Source organism: Coenobita brevimanus, chromosome 94, assembly GCF_032717465.1.
Source record: "Coenobita brevimanus isolate Jiangsu-jjx chromosome 94, ASM3271746v2, whole genome shotgun sequence".
NCBI classification, from domain to species: Eukaryota; Metazoa; Arthropoda; class Malacostraca; order Decapoda; family Coenobitidae; genus Coenobita; species Coenobita brevimanus.
In genome coordinates this window covers 27004013-27025930 of record NC_137047.1, presented here as the reverse complement: position 1 = coordinate 27025930, position 21918 = coordinate 27004013, and the positions used below count along the sequence as shown (strand labels likewise).

General features: G+C 42.7%; 1 protein-coding gene across 1 annotated transcript in view; it reads right to left on the bottom strand.

Annotated features, from left to right (window-relative positions):
• Nucleotides 1-21918, bottom strand: part of LOC145412870 (putative glutamate receptor) — a 35256-nt gene that overhangs the window by 8889 nt on the left and 4449 nt on the right. Inside the window, exons 2-6 of the mRNA XM_080282670.1 lie at nt 13111-13293; nt 7901-8076; nt 4056-4221; nt 3044-3285; nt 346-536 (exon numbers count right to left, since the gene is read on the bottom strand). Coding sequence (XP_080138796.1) covers nt 346-536; nt 3044-3285; nt 4056-4221; nt 7901-8076; nt 13111-13293 — 958 coding nt within the window. The remainder of the gene's footprint in view (nt 1-345; nt 537-3043; nt 3286-4055; nt 4222-7900; nt 8077-13110; nt 13294-21918) is intronic.

Here is a 21918-nt window from a genome sequence, read left to right as displayed (position 1 = left end):
GCTTAGCTATGACGGTTAGCTAGGGTCGACCATAAGCACTATGCAGAATACAGGCCCTGGTGTTCGTGGTTCGGAGACTTTCTAGACTATACAATTAAGGGCGCTGACACACCTGCCCTAAACATGTGACCGACACAGGGTTCCGTCCAAAGTTCACGTTCTTTTAATGCAGCAGCACTAACCCTCTGTTCATTTCCTCTTGCCAGTCATTACGAACTATTCTTGGTGCAGTTTGACAAAGCTGTGAACTACCACCATAGCAGTGTATAATAGGTTACAGCTTCCTTCTGGCCAGGGATAGTGTTGGAGGGTGCGTGGAAACGATGGATCATGAGTGCACAGTACCTGGGAAGTGAGGTTGGTGGGTAGGCGCGGCAGTGGGTCTTCAAGTATCATGCCCCAGGCGCTCAAGAGGGCAGAACTGAAGCTCATCTCCCGACCCTCTCCACCCGACGCCCATCTCCACCCCATGTGTAGCGCCCACTTGGCCACACCCACGCCCATGGTTGTAACCAGCACCCACGCCCACAGCATTCCTAAAAGCAGATGAATGGGTGAGCTGTGGTTAAATGAGCATTTTATTTATTCGTTGAAACAACATAACATTACATTGACCTGGCGCTACTGCACGAGAATGATGAATACAAGCCTGGTAGCAGTAGTGCGTTTGTTCTATCTAGACAAAAATCTATAATGTCTTTTAGCTCAGGTGATGGCCAAGTGTAATCAAAATGAGTGGCTACTCTGACTACTAATCAAGGAGATTCATTCCTAGTTGTTTTACGGAGAGGGTTAGTGTCCCTTTCCGTAAAACAACCAACTCAAGAGACAAACGGCCACCCCTTACGGGATTATGGCGTCCGGCTAGAGAGAGAGAGAGAACGACCTAGGCCCATTTCCATCTAGTGAAAACAAACTGACTATAGCCATATATAACCTAAGGCCAAGGCCGCACTAAGAGGAGGCAAGCGAAGGCGGGTAGGAGAGGGAGTGGGCTTTTGCATTTGAATGTCCGAACTACAAGCGTGATATATATATATATATATATATATATATATATATATATATATATATATATATATATATATATATATATATATATATATATATATATATATATATATATCTGGCGTTTTTCTGCTATGCTTACAATCTTTTGGAGTCCAGTCAGCCAGTCTCTTGTTCCATCGGTTATCCCTTATTCTCGCAACATGACCTGCCCACCTCCATTCCTGTTCTTTCATAACTTCTATAATGTCTTTGACTTTAGTCTGCTCTCTCACCCAAACTGATCTTTTCCTGTCTCGCTAAGATGTTCCCAGTACTGACCTTTCCATTGCTCTCTGAGCAAGGACTAGTTTATATTCCACTGATTCTGTCGGTTGCCATGTCTCACAATCGTACGTCATAGCTGGGTTATACATTCGTTATATTCCTTTCGCTTCATACAGACGGACAAGCTACTTTTCATTATGTCTTCATGTTTACCGAAAGCTTGCCATCCAATTGTAATGCGTCATTTTATTTCGTTTTCATGACCTTTCGTTAGTTTTAGTAATTGCCCATAGGAATAATAATCCAAATAAACCAAAGAGCGTCATCAAAATAAATGAAAAAATTCCTGAAGAAGTTGAGGAGTACAATTATAGTACTCCTCAACTTTTTCGGGATTTTCTTCATTTATTTTGATGACGCTCTTTGGTTTATATGGATTAAATATTAGTTTTACTCCTATTCATCTTTAGTCCTAATTTGATTCTTCTCAGTTTAGGTCATTTAACAATGTCTCTGCTGTTTCTGAGATTAGGATAATGTCATCTGCATATCTTAAATGGTTAAAGTTTTCTCCGTCTACATTTACTCTTTTGGTCCCCCTTTCTAGCTTTCTGATTATGTTTTCTAAGCATGCTGTAAATAATTTTGGTAAAACTTTATCTTCCTGACTCACGCCTTTCTCATTCTTTATTTTTTCTGAGTCTTTATGTAACTTAACTGTGGCAGTTCCATCTCTGTATATGTTTTCGGGCAGTTTTACAATTTTCCCCTTTGCTCCTTGTTCCCGCAGTGAATTTATAATTGTTATGTCCTCCACTGCGTCAAAAGCCTTTTCGTAATCAACAAAACCTAATCACAGTGGTTTATTATGTTCTGTAGTTTTCTCAATTAGCTGATTCATTGTGTGTAGATGATCAGCAGTCAAATACCCGCTTCGGAATCCTGCCTGTTCACGAGGTTGGTTTTCTTCCAAATTTGTTGTTATTCTGTTCCTAAGGACTTTATTGAAGAGTTTGTAAATGACTGATAATAAGCTAATGGGTCGAGCGTTACTAAAATCTTCTGAGTCGCCTTTTTTGTACAGTAAAATAACTATTGCATTACACCATGTTTTGGGAATTTTCTTCTTTATACATTGAGTAAACACGTGGGCAAGCCTATTTGGTACTTTCACTCCTGCATCCAACAGTAAATCTGCTACTGTTCCATCTTCTTCCGGAGCCTTCCCTCTTTTCATATTTTTAAGAGAAATGTTTACATCGTCTGGTGTTACCTCAGGTATTTCATTTGTGTCAACTGAAAAGTTAGCAATTGGTGCTATTGTCTTTGATGCATACAACTCTTTGTAAAATTCTTTAGTTCTCTTCACCATCTTATCTCTGTATTTAATGACTTCACCGCTTCTGTCTTTCAGTGATATAATCTGTTGCTTTCCTAGTCCCATTTTACTTCGTACACACACACACACACACACACACACACACACACACACACACACACATTTATATACCTATATATATATATATATATATATATATATATATATATGTATATGTGTGTATGTATGTATGTATGTATATAAATGGTTTTCCCTAAGAGGAGACTGGTGGTTTGCAGGACAGTTTTACCCTGCAGTCCTTTGGCTTCACGTCAGATGAGCCTAATGTTGCGGCTACTAGTACTGCGCCAGTGTCTTTATTTAGTTTCTTGTTATAGCACCAGGGAATGTGGTGAATCATTCTCAGACACTATATTAACGAATACACACCAGGGAAGGGTCTGACGAGGGCAAAAATCTGCGGCAGTGGCCCGGCTTTGTCCGTAACGATGACAAGGGGCTCGGTGATGTAGGGGCGGGTGTAGTCGACCACCTGGAGGCGGGAAGACATCCAGGACAGCAGCATGGAGAAGTCTGCCCTCTGGTGTTGCAGCGTACCCACCGTGCCCGTCCAGTTGCCGTCATCCAGGCTAACTCCCCACTGGTCGTCCAATGGCACTCTCATCTCGTACCTGACAACGCCATTATATTAGACTATGGTAATATTAAAGTATGGTGTGTGTGTGTGTGTGTGTGTGTGTGTGTGTGTGTGTGTGTGTGTGTGTGTAATTTACTTTCCAAAAAATGCATTTCGTTTTCTTTGTATTGCAAAGTAATTTAAGTTCCTTGAGGTGTCTTTAGCTCTGTCCAAACCAAGTGATAGCGGAACTAGGAAGTCATGATAATTTTTCTATATGATTCATGAAACTGAGAATCTTGCATAATAACCAGCCAATGTTAAATAAATATAGTCTACCAGGTCAGTAGAGTGTTATAAGCTACAGGACTGACACGAAGTACTATCTGACAAGCTACTGAGTGATGCTGGTCCATGATGGAAGTACTGTAACATTTAGTCCTACTGCAATACAGGCTATGACACCTCCTATGAAAATCCTGAATATCAACAGATTTTTGGTGGTCTCTTAATCAACTAACAAGCCTCCCCAGCAGCTCTTCCTCATCAATCGAAATCAGCTTATTGCACATCAGTATTGACTTGAATGTAATTTATGCCATTTCTGTCCATATTACAGAGATATTATAAAACACAAATGATTATATTAACGTGAAGAGGGTAAATCACAAGGGAAAAGGTGTTGGAAAACCTTCTAAAATGACCTGAATGCGGTATTTAGAGAGTGAAAGATTCTGTCACGGTTCCCAAGGAAAGAACTGTTCGAGAAGCGTGTTGAGGTTATTTCATCTGCAGAATATATTGACTGTTGTGTAGATTACTGACGTGAAGTTCAGGACTGCGGCAGCTGCAGTCAGCATGCGGTAGTCCAGCGAGTCCCGCGGCGTGACGGTGGTGCCCGCAGCGTTGGAGTCCCGAGTGAAAGACAGGAACGGAAACCAGTCCATCGACACGATCCTGAACTTGTGACCGTGGAAACTCCTAAACTGGTCTGAAAATGGCAATAGATTGTGTTCTGGCCATGTGAAATGGAGGCTTAAAATTAATGTCCGTCGACTACACAAGGAGCAAGGGTCATTTTAAGACAGTCATTTTTGGTAAGTCCCAGTCTTCCTTAGAATACGACACACAACCATTTAATTCATATCCAGACCTAAGTTTGTGCTGCTGGGCCAACAAGGACAAGGGGGATACGACCTTTGTTTCGAACTGACCAATCCAAGATTCGAAAACGAGGTCTTCCATTAGCGAGGTGGAAATGTTACCACTCCACCATCACCTTCCCCAAATGGAAAACAAGAGGCCGACTAGGACAGTGTATGTCTGCGAGAAGAAGGAGAAGGAAGGGGAAAGGGAGACCGAGGATGAGGTGGCGGGACGGGGTGGAGAGGTATAAGAATGAGGGTAGTATGAGATGGAAGGAGGGCAAAATGACGGCAGAGGCTGGGACGACATGGAAGGGATTTGTTCGTGGCTACCCCTTTGCCTTAGGAGTGAAGGCGTCTGGCTATATATGGACATACAGATAGACATGGTATTTTGATGGTATAATTTGAAAACCAAAATAACTGTGTATTCTACAGTTATCTGAAATGGCAGTCTCTTGCATATTGATGATGTGTTTGGACGAACCATAATAGAGGAAAAAAGGAAATATTATAACCTGATCTTATACTGACTGCTGTTTATATTTTAATATTCTAAACTGACCTGTTAATGGCAGTCGTTTGTATGTTTTATCACCCATATTCATATATTAAACGGACTGGACATTAACACTCATATTCTGAGAGGAGTGTGTACAGTTACATGGAGGGAACAAACATAGAAGTTAGGGAGCGTTGTGGTGTTGATGTGGAGGTGCTGGGAAGTGTTAGCTGATGTGCCATGAGAAGAACTGGTCGCGTGGATATAATGGAGAGTGAGAGATTGATTAGGAGAGGGTACGTGAATGATGTGGAGGGGGAAAGACAAACGAAGGTCGAAGTGGAACGACAGTGTGGAGAGGTATATGCATGCAAGTGGTGTAAGATGGAGATAAGGCAGCCTGGTGACGGAGGATAGGGCAACGTGGAGTCCATTTGTTCGTGGCTGCCCTCTCTGGAACTAAGGAGTCTGACTATAGATTGTTGGACCTTATTTTGATGTATTTTGATGAGCCATACCAATAAAAAACTAATATTCCAAATTAATCTGAACATGGTGGTCGTTTGAATATTGGTGGTGTATTCTGAGGAAGCACTATGACATTGGAAATTAATGCTCGCTAATGTTTACGTAAAGAACATAATAAAAACACGGGCTCAAGTGTTTGTCTGTCTTCCAAATATTTCTTTAACCCGTCCACGCAAATGATGCACTTATTAGTCTGTTCTTGCTATCACCGGACCACTCTTTTCAGCGTAAACACACCCAAGTCTTGGTTTTAGGTACAGCCGAGTTTAATAAAACTGTCTGGAAGTAGCAGTGATAGATTATAAAGGACGTGATTAGGGCAAAACAGTTAACAAGCTCCCAACATGAATTCTTCTCTTACTATCACTTTAAAAAGGCACACTACTCGTAACATCCAAGAAACATCCAAGCACCATCATACAGACGTAATTTAGCTGAACTGAAAGCAAACACTAACTCCTTTACTACTGAAGGCGAACAAACTTATTAAACAGTGTCAATAAAAGTGGTATGAAAACAATTAAAAAGTACATCATAGGAGCGAAAGGGCTAACGGCATTTTAACATACTGTAGACATTTTTTATTTTTTTTACTTTAACACTACACTACTTTTAACCCTCCATACATAGGCTACATCAAACAGAGAACCATTTCATCAAAAAAAAAAAAAAAAAAAAAAAAAAAAAAACTAATTCATTACAGTGGCTTTTTTTTTTTTTTTTTTTACTTTGTTCTTGTTACCACCGACCATAATATTCTGCCTGGGAGTGAGTTCTCGGGTTCTTCAGGCTCGTACAGCCTTCAGTAACCCCTGCACTGCAAGACGTCTCCTGTAGTTATGATAAAATTGTCTTTTACTGACAATGCTGATGTTATAAGCAACAGTACGTCAGTTTATTAGAGAGGTTGTTGTTGTTGTTGTTGTACCCAGGTCTGACTGGCCGAGCAGAACCATCGACTACCGCCAAGGAGCCGCCATCCTATGATAGCGCATCGCCAGGGTCGCAATAGTGTACTTCCACATATCAAGGTGCGGGGAAATTGAATTGAGGGGGTATAGCCTCCAAGAGGATAAGCTGTTCTTAGGAGAGATGTTGGAGTAGTAATCTGAGCTCGAACTTTCACTGCCTGGCAAATGTGACTGAGTTTTCCGGCTGGTAGTGTTGTGCAATGCCAACTACCTGGCCTTATACCTTTTTGATGGGCTAATGGGTGCTACACCCTGTTCGAGGATGACTCGCGACTATGCAGGTCAGGGGCGTCCGTCATCCCTGAGCCGGAATCTGGTTCAGACCGCATGGCCCCTACTGAAAATATTAAGCTCTTTAAGCTGATACCGTATTTACATAATTTATTCTTGCTATTTCTGTTTTGTTCAACTTAGGAGCGATCTATTGTTCCGAATGGGTTAATGGCGGCTGTAGCTCATCCATTCAGTTCGAAGTCGCTCCTAAATCAATGAAAATCGCAAGAATGGGGCGGGAATTATTCAAAGACTACATGATCAAATTGTCGGCGTTGAAGTACGACCTGGGAAGAGTGAAAGTGAGGCCTGGACTTGCGAGGGTAATTTCCACTTGTGCAGAAGCAGGAGTTCCGGCTGGCCACTCAGGCAGTATAGACACCGCCACCACACCTCCACCACACCACCACCACCATCATCAACATCCCCTAGAACACACAAAAAACCCTATTACTTCACAGTACTTAAACACACACACACACACACAAACCATACCACTTCCCCACAACAGTCCGTAATTCTACTACCACATCATACTACCACCAGCATAACCTTCCTTAGCTGCTGACTCGGAAGAAGCCACCTTATTCTCCCCTGTGTGTGTGTGTGTGTGTGTGTGTGTGTGTGTGTGTGTGTGTGTGTGTGTGTGTGTGTTTGTGTGGACTAGAGGGAAGATTCATCATATACAACTATTTTCAAAGGATGGAATCAAGGCTCTCCGTCTCCTCAACTCTCAGCCTCTCAGTGACTTCTTGTGTTGTATCTTTCTTCATCATCACTATTTCTCAGCATACTGTTCTTCGGCACTCTCGTTCCGTGCTCTTCCTAATACAGCGGGCACGCAGCATCAGTCTATCCAAACACACTTTTGTCCCTATACTGTTCTTTTTCATTGTGTACATTCTCGTTCAGTCTGTCATTTTTCTAAGCCTGTCTTATTCCCTGCCTACGACCTCCAGGCTTTTAATGCAGTGTGTCCTGGCATCCCGAACAATAGATTTTGATTTAATGTTTTACTTTTCCTCCAAAGGGGCGGACCAGTTAAACCAGGCACTACCCCAAACACTGCCAACATCACTACACACACGCTACGTCAACCAAAACCACCCCTGCCACTACCACCACCATTACCACAGTCACATCAATCACCACCATCACATCCATTACCACAGCTGCCACAACCAATTGCAAAATCACCACAACAGCCACAACCACACATCAAAACTCTGCCACAATCACACCACAACTTACCACTAGAGTTAACTGCAGTCCCCTTCAGCCTGAGCAGGGATGTGGGTGGTGTGGGCGGTGTGCTGGGCGGGGGTATGGCGATATAGAGGGCGTGGGCGGTGTTGAGGAGGGCGGTGTTGAAGATGAGTGAGTGAGCGAGGGAGAGAGGACCCACGCCCACAACTTTGGTTCCCGGCCTTAAGGGAAGCTGGATGTCCTCGAGTAACCTGTGGAGAGAGAGAGAGAGAGAGAGAGAGAGAGAGAGAGAGAGAGAGAGAGAGAGCAAAGTATAGTACCATCAATATATCGGCTACATCATACCTAATCACTGTAATACATTGTCTTCATACCTACATACGTCGTAGGCCTACAAGTATTTGGATGCGGCCTTTGCCATCCGCACATAATATTTACACACACACACACACACTTAAGGATAGTCATTCTGTTATGTTCATTTCCATCCATACGCCATAGATCTCTCGTAAATCCCTTCGCTTCCTCAACTCACATACCTCACCTCACTCTCATCTTTGTCATTCATATATCTTCCTACAGTATTTATATCCATTCCTTGCATATGACATTTCCTGTACTCTCTGTAAATAGACTTGCTTACGCAGCATCCTGCACTAATTTTACTTGTTACCACATCCCCTCTACAGTACATGACCCACATATCATTACCAGTCCCATTACCACTGCTCTCTTGACCTTCAGACTCAATGCCAAACCAGTCTCATACCCTAAATTGGAAGCAACACATCTTCACTATATATATATATATATATATATATATATATATATATATATATATATATATATATATGAGGCGTCCCCTGCTACAGGGAAGTAATCCACAACATGGCGATTTTCGATATTTCGCGGGAAACTACCCTAGAAGCCTTACTCTACCACGTGGTAAATCTGGCCAAGGTAAAAGTAACCCTCCATTAAGGCAGAATAGGAGTCAAAGTTTGCATGTTTTGAGGTGCACCAAAGCTGTGATCAAGTCTGGGTTTCGAGAGCAACGAGCTAGCGATACGTGGTGCTGGCTCCGGCCAATGAGAGCGCGTTTCTCGGATACCAGTGTTGCCATGCTGCCGCTCGACCAATCACGCGCGTCCTTGTGTACCGTGGAGCGCCAGTGGGCATTAAATACCCGGAGAGGAAGCACACATTTTGGTGCAGGCCCTTTAATTTCTGCTTTTTAATTGGATTTATGCAAGATCATGAGTTGGAGTGATTCACTTGTGGAAACGAACGACCAGTGCATACACGGACAAGACTTAAGCCTGAAACGTACGAAAAATGTTGCAAAGAAGAAAAGAGGTAGTGGGGAAGCCTGACCCGGACGATGATTTCCTTGACATAACAACCCCACTCAATCCACTCAAGCACTACTGGCTCCTAGAGACTGGTGAGTATTCTCATTTTATAAATTTAATTACTATAAGTCATCTTTACCATCTTAACAAAAATAAAACAAGTCACCATTAAAAAGTTTATATTAAAAGTTCATAGCAGATTCAAATTGTTACAGGTCGTTGTACAAAGAGTAGTAATGTTTTGAACCACATTACTGCTCCAGTTAGTAACAATTTCATAATGTTTAAGAATGTAGGGTGGATTTATTTTTTAATTTTATTGTTTTTGCTTTTTGTTTTTCGAAGAACAGATATTGATTTGATGAAATTGATGTAACGATGATTGTCAGATATTCATGGTGCATTCTATCGTCAACTTTAACCTCAGATTGCTGAGAACTTTTTTTTTTTTTAAATCCCTTTAGCAGCGGGGACCGTCATATATCTCTCTGTCTATCTGTCTCTGTCTATCTATCTATATTCGTTTCGTTTATTAAGGCTCCAATATGCTTGCGTGAGTCGGCCTTGTTCACCTAATGGCGACTCTCCATGCTGCTCGATCTCTAGCAGCCTCCCTGTTCAGTCCCTTACCCCTGAGGTCTCAGTTTATGATCTTGTTACAGGTCTTTTTCGGTCTGCCTCTCCCAACCCGACCCCAAACGTTCACACTTGTTCTCCGCACCCGTCATCACCCATCCTCTCAACATGCCCAAACCGTCTCAGTATACCCCTCCTCATCACAACAGCAATATACTCCAGTCCCATCCTTCCTTTCCGCTCCTCAGTCGTGAACCTAGTCCTTCCCCCTATGCCTCGCATTCAAGGACGCACACTTCACAGCCACCTAATCATTGTCGTTTCTGTACGTTTAAGTTTACAAATATCCTCCGCCATTACTGCCCAGGCCTTACAACCATACAGCATTACACTTCTAACATGCCGCATACAAAAGCCCCTTATATACAGTACTCGTAGCACGGAGGTAGAGACCTCTCATTATTAGGAGAGGCAACAGCTCCCCGAAGCTCTCTTCCAGCCTCTCCCCACACTAGCCATAGAGCTAGTATATATTGGGTAAAGCCTCGGAATTCCCAGGGGAGAAAACCACTCGAAGTGGTTTAGTATATCACCCTGGTGCCACTAATGTCTTAATTAAGGGTTCCTTTTCTGTCCATGACCATTCAAGATGGCCTGGATTGTTCTGTTTAACCTTACATAAAATTCTGCAACATTCAGGGCGTTTCCTCAAGCTTCCTTTAGAGTCATTTCTGCCTATAAACTTCCCCTTCGTTTTCTGACCAAAATTCATTTGTCTGAAGCCACTAGTAACAGTATCGTTTGAGTTACTCCTGATTTCACCATATTCATTGCCAGGCATATATGTTCTCATGTTCTCAGACTTGAATCTTTCGAATCGCTACACTCGGCCACATCTCTCGTACCTGTAACAACAGTTCAAAATTCCTTGTCTTCTGATGAAGCACATTCTTTCACTTTTTTCTCAGAAATCTCCAGTCTTGATTGCAGTATTTTCATATTCACCTCTATCTTGACTTTTCTCTCTGTTCACGTGGTTCAGCGTGGTTCAGTACTGTCACGGGGTTTTTATAATATCACGGTAATTTTGATATAATGCTTAAATATTATTTAAATTGATAATATTCAATAATATTGAAGAGCAGAGACAATGGTTGTCTTGCTACATCAAGCAACGATTACTTTACGTTGGCTTAGCACGATTCTCTGAGAACGAGAATTTATAAACTTCCTCAACAGTACACAGCAGAGACTAATTACTCACAATTGCTGACTTACTGTACTGTTAGCCTCTGGAGAAAGTTACATCACCCCTGACAATAAATAACTAATACTAATAATAATAACATCAGGTTCTTGCTGATGCATTAACTCCTGGCACAACGGATTTTAAGTTAATACAAGACTGGTCTAAGTACCAGTTATGAATAGTAAAACGTTTATGCAAGCTAGGAGCTATATGGAAAATAAGCTTAATTATGGAGAAATGAAACAAGATTTACTCTACATTAAGCTCAAGAAATAGAACTGTTAAATTTATTAATTACAAAAATAAATTTAACATTACATTTCAAATCAAATCAATGAGACGCACTCGCTCACTCACACAGAAGCTAAATACTTACGCCTAGGAAAAACACCTTAACTAAGCTCTTAAAACTACAAAATACACAAAAGAAATACCAGTCGATGAATGCTATGTATCACCACTAAGGTGGGAGGACTGGATACTGTCTCAGTGGAGCCTGGGTGCTAGTGACCTCTCACACTTCTTGGAGCACAGGACCTTCCTCCGTCACAACAAACACAAGACTGAATTCAAATCGTGGGAAAGAAAGGCGGAGCGCTAAGCCGTATTTTCTAACGGTCGAGTGAACGAAACGCGCCCAAAACAATCGCTCATCGGAAGCGCTAATGTCTCACACAGAGACGATCACGTATGACAATGAAAAACTGATTTGACAAAGCTTCCGTCCGAATGAGCGGTTAACTGAACGAAAAACAGTGAGTTTTCCACTAATAGTTCGTGGCCTCTCACAAAAAGGGAAATGTCGCGAATTGATTCGTGACAAGTACCATTAGACTTAGAGAACAAAACGAAATATTGAGTTAATCCAGCTTAAAGCTTGTGATACAGGCTGTCTCATATTTCGTGTATTCTAACACCAGGTGATTATTTTGTATTAATTCAAATAATAATTAGCAGATAATTGTTTAAAAACTTGCAAGATATTGTGTTAAACATTTTCACTGATCTTTTCGAGTGGCTTCAGCTAACAATTGATGAAAACACAAGGTTTCATAAGATTTTTGAGAAAATAGATATGATCGATATGCCCGCTACTGATCAATATAATTAAGACTACCGGTAACTGAGAAAACGTTAATATATGGACACACACACACACACACACACACACACACAAATAATTCCTGATAAGTTTAACAGGGAAATTTCTGAGAAACTCGTTGAAGCAGTTGTAATAAGGCGGCACTTGTTCTCGCTGTGCCAATGGCCCTGTTCTGCCTCAGGAACTGTTACAACTGGCCACACATGAACGTACAGTGTTTGTGTAAACCGTAGGTCTAGCTACAGTTTCGGGCGTTCATGTGTCACGGTTACTTGGTCGTTTCGTCTGTGTGACAGTTCCGTTCATAAAAAGTGTCACTGGCAAACATGTGATTATGTCAAGGCCGTCAAGTTTACCAAATGCTAGAACTTTGCTGCATATTCATGCTGACCCGGGTTCAAATGTTGCCAATTGTGCATCTCAGGACACCACCGCACTGCTGTCCAGCATCACTTAAGGAGCACAACTCATGAGATCAGTCGCCAGCATCCTCTCCAGCTGCAGTCTTCATCACTTTGGCCCCTATGATCAAAGAACTCCCCATGGGATCCCCTGCCGTCCAAGGAGGAAGACAGTGCCTCGCACACCTCACGTTCTTATCACTCACACACACTTAGCAACCTCACCCTTGTCCTGCTATCAGAAATCCCCAGTGCCCTCCAAATCCTACCCCCTGCCGTTAGTCCTCCACGTATGTGTACAGTATCACATTTATACCTACACGATCCTCGATATTCGTGTAGTGTGAACCTGTATACATTGTTGTATGACCATTTGATATTCATTAATACCTTATTGGCTGTACACTGTGTATTGCTTCCACGTCCCAGGAAATAATCTAATCAGTAAATAAGGTTATCTTTAGTCTCTGGTGTTCCTTGAGACCTGCAACACCACTTTGAATAACTACTGCTATTATTTTCACGCACTTTTCAACGTTGTCACTGTTCTTGTTGGGCACTGTGTGGAGTCTCACCTGAGCTGTGGATCCAGTGAGGCCTGAGTGGTGAGGTGCAGGAAGAAGACATGGCATGGGAACTTGGCGTCTGCCCCCTTCAGGCCCTCCAGGTGGTGCAGCAGGGCGGGGGGTGAGGCGTTGTAAGAGTAGTAGTCCTCCGCGTCCAGCACCAGGATAGCATGATATCCTTCCCCCAGTGCTCTGAGAATCACCAACCATACCAGCATTTACCAACTAATTAAAGACAGAAGCAAAAGCATATTTTCTCATATACACTTCTTGCAGCTGTGTGTAAAACCACCTGCAAGGTAAGCACTTGTAGCAACCCGTCTCATATTACTTTTTCGAACTGTAGGGGCCCGAGGCTAGGCTAGTGTAGTCCAGTACATTAAAGGATACGGTAGATGATCAATGTACTTGATGGCATAACATGATCGATAAACCTCATCATCATCTTAAGGAAGAAATCTTCGTGATGGCCGGACCGTCACTCTGGCTAGGGCGCTGTAACTTTTAAAGCACCAGGTACTAAGTGGATAAGGTTGTGTAAAGGCAGATGAAACTTTCTTTGCGGCATTGAAGTAAGCCATAGGGTACAAGAGAGGGTAGAAATATTGAGGGCGCTGGGAAGTATGCGGAAGGAAAATTCACTGTCTGTTCAGGCAAAAATAGCATTTCTTGCTGTTTAACCTCGGATTGTCTAACTGGGCAGACCCGTCGACAACAGGTAAGCAGCTGTTTCTGCGAGTCCGTCCTGTAGGTCCTGTACATTGCAGTACTATCTATCTGTCTATCTATTGCCAGACGCCTCAATCCCGTTTGGGGTGGCCACAAACAAATCGCCTCCAAGTCGCCCTGTCCCCCGCCATCTCACTGCCCTGCTCCCAACTCACACACCCCTCTCTCATATACCTCTCCACCCCATCCCTCCATCTCATCCTCGGCCTCCCCCTCCCTCTTCCCCCCTCCACCTCACTCACATACACTCTCTTCGTCAGTCTTTCACCCTCCATCCTCTCCACATGGCCAAACCACCTCAGTGTGTTCCTCAAAACGCTTCCTATCACATCCACATCCACACCACAACGCTCCTTTATGTCCTCATTCGTCAGCCTGTCTCTCCATGTGACTTCACAGGCTCCTGTTAAATAACTCATTTCCACTGCTCTCACTCTTGACTTGTGTCCTTCCAACAACGTCCAAGCTTCACTTCCGTACGTTAGAGTTGGTATCACAATACTGTCATGTAGTAACTTCTTCACTTCCATGCTCACATCCCTGTTTCTTATCACTGCTTTCAAAGAACCAGCAACCTTTCTTCCCTGCTGTACCCTTTCACGTACTTCACCCTCCAAACCTCCATCCTTACTCATCACACTACCCAAGTACTTAAACGTACTCACATTTTCCAATTCCTCACCATCCAACCTCGCTGTACATTCACTGACTTCACCTCTCTCAAAGACCATCACTTTACTCTTCCCCACATTCACCTTTAGATTCCATTTCTTACACACTCTCCCAAACTCATCCACCAAGCCTTGCAGCTCCCCTTCGTCTTCACTCAACAACACAGTATCATCTGCAAACAACAGTACAGGGAGTTTCCAAACACTATCCTCTCTCACCAGGGCCACTCCAACATCCACTACCCTACCTTGTACCTCTTTTATTACCCCATCCATGTACAGATTGAACAACCATGGAGACATGACACATCCCTGTTTCAACCCAACTTTCAAAGAGAAAAATTCACTTAGTTCACCATCCACACGCACTGCAGCCTTCGCACCATCGTACATACTCTTCACAGCATTCAACAACATCCCATCTACTCCATAGATTCTTAACACTTTCCACAATCCTTGTCTATCCACCCTGTCATATGCTTTCTCCAAATCCATGAAAGCCGCATACAACTTCATTCCCTTCTCTAGAAACTTTTCCACTAAAGATCTAAGAATGAATATCTGATCTACACAACCTTTTCCCTTCCTAAAGCCTCCCTGTTCTTCTCCAACTAATTTCTCTGTTCTATCTCTAACTCTGTCAATAAGTATCCTACCATACACATTTCCTATTATACTAAGAAGACAAATGCCCCTGTGATTACCACACACTTCTTTTTCCCCTTTTCCTTTGTACAAGGGAATAATTATACCTGACTTCCAATCCTCCGGGACTCTACCTTCCTCCCAGGCCAATCTGCACATCTTCCACATCCATTCTACCACTATCTCTCCCCCATGCTTCAGCATTTCACCACATATTCCATCAATTCCTGGGGCTTTCCCCGATTTAACTTTCTTCATTGCTTCCACAACTTCTATCCTACTGATTTCTTCCTGTCTTCTCACCTCCCTCCTTCTCCCAGCCATTCCCCAGCCACTTATACTCGCATTACTTCCATCCTGTATGTTCAACAATTCCTTAAAATGTTCTCTCCATCTGCTCACTTTTTCTCCCTTCTCCACTAGTAATCTACCATTTTTATCTTTCACTCCCCTGCTAACTTCACTTCCACCCTGTCTTACTCTTTTCACCTCTTTCCAGAACATTTTCTTACAGTCCCTCCACTTTACACTCAAATTCCTTCCAAATTCCTCATCCACTCTCTTCTTACTCTCTCTTACTAATCTTTTCACCTCTTTCTTTCTACATATAACTTTCTCTTCTGCCTCTCAACTTCTTCCACGCCCCTATTTCTCATCCATTCATTGTATGCTTTCTTCTTTTGTGCCACAGCCTGTCTCACCTCTTCAGTCCACCACGCTGTTCCTTGCACCCCCCTCCGTCTTCTCTTCCTTCCACACACCACATCACATGCTGCGCATATTTCTTTTGTAAAAATCCTACACACACCTTCCACGTCTCCCATCTGCTCCAATTCATATTTGCCCAATCGTTCCTCCACTTCTCTAATATACTCTGCCTTTTTCTCATCCTCTTGTAACCTTTCCACTCTCCTTGCAACTACTCCTTCCTCTCGTCTTTCCCTTCTTCTATTCCTCCATCTTACTTGAATTCTAATTCTGGCCACCACCAAGTAGTGTTCAGAAAGTCCACTCCCCCAACCTCTATACACTCTTGCATCCATTACACATCTTCGCATCCTTTCATCCACACACACATAATCAATCATTGCCTTCCTTTCATTCAGTTCACCACCCACCGTTCTCATCACTCGCCATGTATACCTGTGGATCATTTTATGCCTGAAGAGGGTATTGGCTATCACCAACCCCCTCCCAGCACAAATGTCCACTAACGCACTCCCATTGTCATCTATCTCAGCAGGCACACCCCACTCACCAACTATTCCATCCACCTTCACATTCCCAACTTTACCATTCATATCACCAATCAAAAACACTCTCTCATTCCTTCCAAACTTTTCCATGCACACATCTACATTTGTCCAGAACTCTTCTCTCACTCTTCTAGCACGATCTTGCATTGGCGCATACACACACACAATCGCCCACATTTGTATTCCATCTTTCAACTTTACTCACACAATCCTTGACCCAACTGATCCATACTGTCTTATGCTCTTCTTCCATCTTTTACTCACAACTATACATACTCCTTCCTTTGCCCTCTCATTCTCACCTACTCCTGCACATATACCCCATCCATACTCCCATTCTCTCACACTTTCTCCTCTCCATTTTGTTTCAGTTATTCCACATACATCCACTTTCGCACCCTCAAGCACCTGGACAATCTCTTTCACCTCATCATTCGCTCCCCTTACATTCCACGTTCCGATAACCATGTCCTTTGTCCGATCCTTGGTCGTCATCGTTTGGTCAGTCCTTGTCCGAGGCTTATTGTTTGTTGTTTTACATTGCAGTACGTACATCCTAATAGACAGCACTTCACGAGGGTCGGGCCAGAATCCTTCATATGGCAAAGTGCAAGGAAATGTGAGGAGGTTTGGGTCCTGGGTGGACGCTGCAGCAGCTCCACCCAGTATGTACAACGGTACCAAGTGTAGGCTTCTCGTCAGTGTCTATGGATATGTATCCGCCGACGGTACTGTATGGATGCAAAGCGGAGGCCCTGAATGCCAGGCACCAGAACAAGATGGATGTATTGAAACCTAGGTGCGTAACGTGTATATGTAGGATGATTTGGCGTGACGGAGGGAAAAGAAGCTGTATGAGAGAGGTGTGGAAGAAGACAGACCGGTAGTATATATAAAAAGAAGGGCAGCGCAGGTTCTGCTTAGCCTAAGTGGTATGGCCTGCTCTTATGTACCCTTAAAGGAAAAAAAAATCTAAGTTGATAAATTAACATAAATAGTGTGTGGATGAAATTTTATAAATCTGCATAATGACCGAATACTGCACAGCTTTTGGGGGAGACTATACCTTTCTCTGACTACAACGTTGTTTAACCCTCTGGGAGCAGCGAGTTTCTATGACCCAAAGAAAATCATCTGTCATAGGCTGGTGTAAATTCAAGGTTCTGTTTTCTCAGTCAAAGCGTTAGTGGTGATAGTCTAATAATTTTGGAACCTTCGATGCCTCGATCATAGTAAAGTTGTCAATGTTAAACCTGAATAAGATACGAAGAAGGTATTTCGCAGCAAAGGGTTTACACTTGTAGGTGTACCGGTACCTAAAACGCTGTACAATTGTGGGTCACAACGTACTGGGTTCATCAACCCCTGCCTGTCAGGCCAAGCAGGCCCATCAACCACAGGCAAGCAACCATCCTTATAGGGCCGTCCAGTCCAGTGGACCGATGTTCCTTTATGGGTGACAGCACCCCGCAACAGCGAGGCATGGGGAAAATTGTGAAGATTTGGTTCCTGGATGGATGCCACATTTACAGTACCTCCACTCAGATAAAAAGGCGTTATGGCTAAGGTGACCAGATTTATTGGAGTTAAAAGTGGGACGCGCGCTCGCGCGCGTGCGTCTGTGTATATAGATAGATAGATAGATATTGACTAATGTGACAGCGACCGCTGCTGCGCTACACCTCAAACTGAGGCTGCTAATCAAACACTAACGTCTACAAACTCCGAACATACCGTACGGTACAGTGAATGGGTCGACCAAAGTTACCAACTAGTGAGCATTACAGATTTTATATTAATAATTCGGTATTTCATTTGGTTAGGATAATGCATAATTTTTTTAATTCATCCTAATTTCATAAAAGAAGGTCATGTTATATCTAATGCAGGAGTAAGTTTCTAAAAGCGGGACAATTAAGATAATTTGCTCAAAAAGCGGGACATTCTAGTCACAATTAAAAAAGCGGGAGGGACGTCCAAAAAGCAGGACTGTCCCTCCTAAAAGCGGGACTCTGGTCACCTTAGTTATGGCAGGCTTCACATGACCCCGTTATCAGGTTATATGGTTACCACTTTGCTTTATAAATAGTTTCCTGGGTTACAAGAAACCATTAGGCCTGTCAGTCAGTGCAGAGCCACTTGATGTGCTAGAAAGAGTAATATAAAGTGTCAGGAGGGAAAGGGAGAAGTACCGGTATGAAGAGGGGAAGACAGGCAAAGATATACAGTAGAATGATAAAGGTGAAGGAAGATGTAAGCGGCACTACATCAAGTGAGTGGATAATGATCGCCACCACCTACCACCACAGCATACTGGGTAGAGTGGCATAGCAGTATTAAGTGTTAGTGTGTGGTGGACGGCCTGGATTGATGACTCAGGTGGATTAATGCACCAGGTATATAATCTAGCAGTAGACAGGTAGATGGTAGTTATTTAGTGTGTGCCAGAAGGCAGGTGGAAGGAAAACTGAATTCAGATCAACTTTTCCACAAGTCTTAGATCATTAATGTTGAAATTCTGGTACACACACACACACACACACACACACACACACACACACACACACACACACACACACACACACACACACACACACACACACACACACACACACACACACACACACACACACACACACTCAAACACACAGATATAAAATCTGATTAACTTAAAACAACTGAATACCTTCAGACCATTTTTTATATTATTTAGTGTGTAATATTATTACTGTTATTACAATTACACGGATGGGACAGTAACAGAGCATATTCATACTTTGTGTAACCTAATCATAATTAAGAAAGTACTTTGTAATGGCAGTCGTAATAGATTACACAGAAATGAACTCATGTCTGCAGTGCAGCCTAAAGGTAGTGCCTGCTAGGGTCCATTGTTGTCAGCAATCTAACTTAATATGTGCAGAGATAAGTAGAGCCGATAAGGTAATGTCTAGCAATTATCCATTTGGAACATACGCACTTGTCTTCCTACCCTCAGTACCATCACGCACTTTTGTTTCCGTGCTTGCTACATTTTAACAGTCATTTACTTTGAGCGAACCTTTTTTTTTTCGAACTAGTTGAGTTAGATGTAGCCTGTATTTACTTATCAGTAAAAGTGCCCTGTCCCAAGCTGAGGAAAATTGTCTGATAATGGCAGGGCAGGAAATATATATATATATATATATATATATATATACCGTATAAGAGAAAGAGAGAGAGAGAGAGAGAGAGAGAGAGAATGTATATATAGATATATATATAATTATTACCTGGTATCTATTTATCTATATCTATCTATCCATCTATCTATCTATCTATCTATATACCCGGTATATATATATATATATATATATATATATATATATATATATATATATATATATATATATATATATATATATATATATAAGCCGTTTGAGTGTCCTCTGCAGGACCGGCCTATCCCGACCGAAGTAGGGACGATACAGCCTATGTATCTCTACCACGTGGCTTAGGCTGTCTGGTAGAGTTTGTATGTAGGGTGAGAAATGCTTATGTGATTGTTGTGTTGGAATGGCTTTGGATGTGTGTGTAGTCTGTGAACCAAGTGTAATCGGCCTGCCCAAGCCAACTGGGTGCAAGCATACTTTATAGTTTGCGACACTGGTTCAACCACAGCACCCCTTGTGTCCACCAAAGAAGTACGTGGCTGGAAGTACGCTTCCAGTTTATTACCCTGGCGGGGCGCGAACCCTCATACTTAAGTGTACGAAAATGCACACTCTGCCACTGTACCAGAGACCCCATATATATATATATATATATATATAGATAGATAGATAGATAGATAGATATAGATAGATAGATATAGATATATATATAGATTGATTGATTCATTCATTCATTTATTGTCATCATCTAATCCTGTGTTGTCCCATGAGGAGCGTAGGAGCCCAGGGCTTGTCAAGTTGGTCCTACCATTTAAGATGAATGACCAGCCTCACTCATCCCTGAGTGGCATTACGTGAGCAACAAACCATCCCGTGGATACAAACCTGCACAAGCTCAGTCCGATTGGAGCGCATTAATTACCCACTAAACCACCAGGTGCCTTAATTTGGTTACATGGTTACCACCCAGCGTAATAAATGGTTTTCTGGTGTACAGAAAATCATTTGGCATGTCAGTCAGGTAGAGTCACCCGTAGACAAAAGGAAGAGGAAAGAATGAAGAAAAGAAAGAAGAGGAAGGAAGGATACACACACACACACACACACACACACACACACACACACACACACACACACACACACACACACACGCATTATTTACCTGGACCAAAAAGGTAAACATTCTAATCCTATTTGTTCTAGTTCAGTCTTTCTGCTCTAGGAACTCCTTGTACGAAGAGGGATTATAAGAGGTCCAGGAACTTTCTATTTCAGCTTTCGAACACTAACGCACAGTATTTGTGTGCACTTGTTTACTATTACCGGTGACCTCAAATGACCTCGGAGGTCAACCTCACATAGGCTAGCTCATGTTCGAACTGGAGGTCATGTGAGTCTCCATGCCAGAAGTTGGGCTGCTGGATCCAGTCATTCGAGTGTCTTATCGGTGATCTCAAATGACCCGACTGGTGACCTCAAATGACCTCGGAGATGAACCTTACTAGCCCTGTCCAAACTGGAGGTCATGTGAGTCACCATGCCAAAACTTGGGCTGCTGGGTCCTGTCGTTTGAATGTATATTACCAGTGACCTCAAATGACCTCGAAGGTCAACCTCACATAACCTGTCTCCGAACTGGAGGTCATATGAGTCTCCATGCCAAAAATTGGGCTGCAGGGGTACGGTACCCGGCGTTGTCCGGTCCAAAAAGGTGAACACTCTACCGGTGACCTCGAATGACCCAGATCTGAATTTTGACTCCCCTAAAACCATCCTAGGGTCACCCTGACTCAGCATATACTCGTATATGGGTCTGGGGGTCTCTGGCCCATGGTTTGGGCGTGATTGAAGGACAGCCAAACAAACAAACAACTCGGCTCTTTTATAATATGTGTATAGATAGGTAGACAGATAGTTAGATAGACAGATAAGTTCTCTGTGAATTTCAATGAAATTTTGTGGAAAGTTACACCATGGACCAAGAAAGAATGGATTAAATTTGGGGACAGATCCGGATCCCATATCCACGGATCAGGTTCCTGTATCTGCGGATCTGGTTCCGGGATTATTAAAAAAAAAATTATGAACGGATTTTGATGTAATTTTTTTGATAGGTGGGCCATGAACCAAGAAAGAATTGGTCAAAGTTTGGGGCGGATCCGGATCCTTTTTAAATGGCGGTGGCGTTAGCGGAGATATCCGCACGGTGAGCTCTTTCTGGTTATTATCATTATTACCCCCGCCAAGGAGGTTACGTTTTACCCCGCATTGGTTTGTTTGTTTGTGTGGCTGTCCGTTAGCAGGATTACTTAAAAAGTTATGAACGGACTTTGATGAAATTTTGTGGAAGGGTGGGCCATGGGC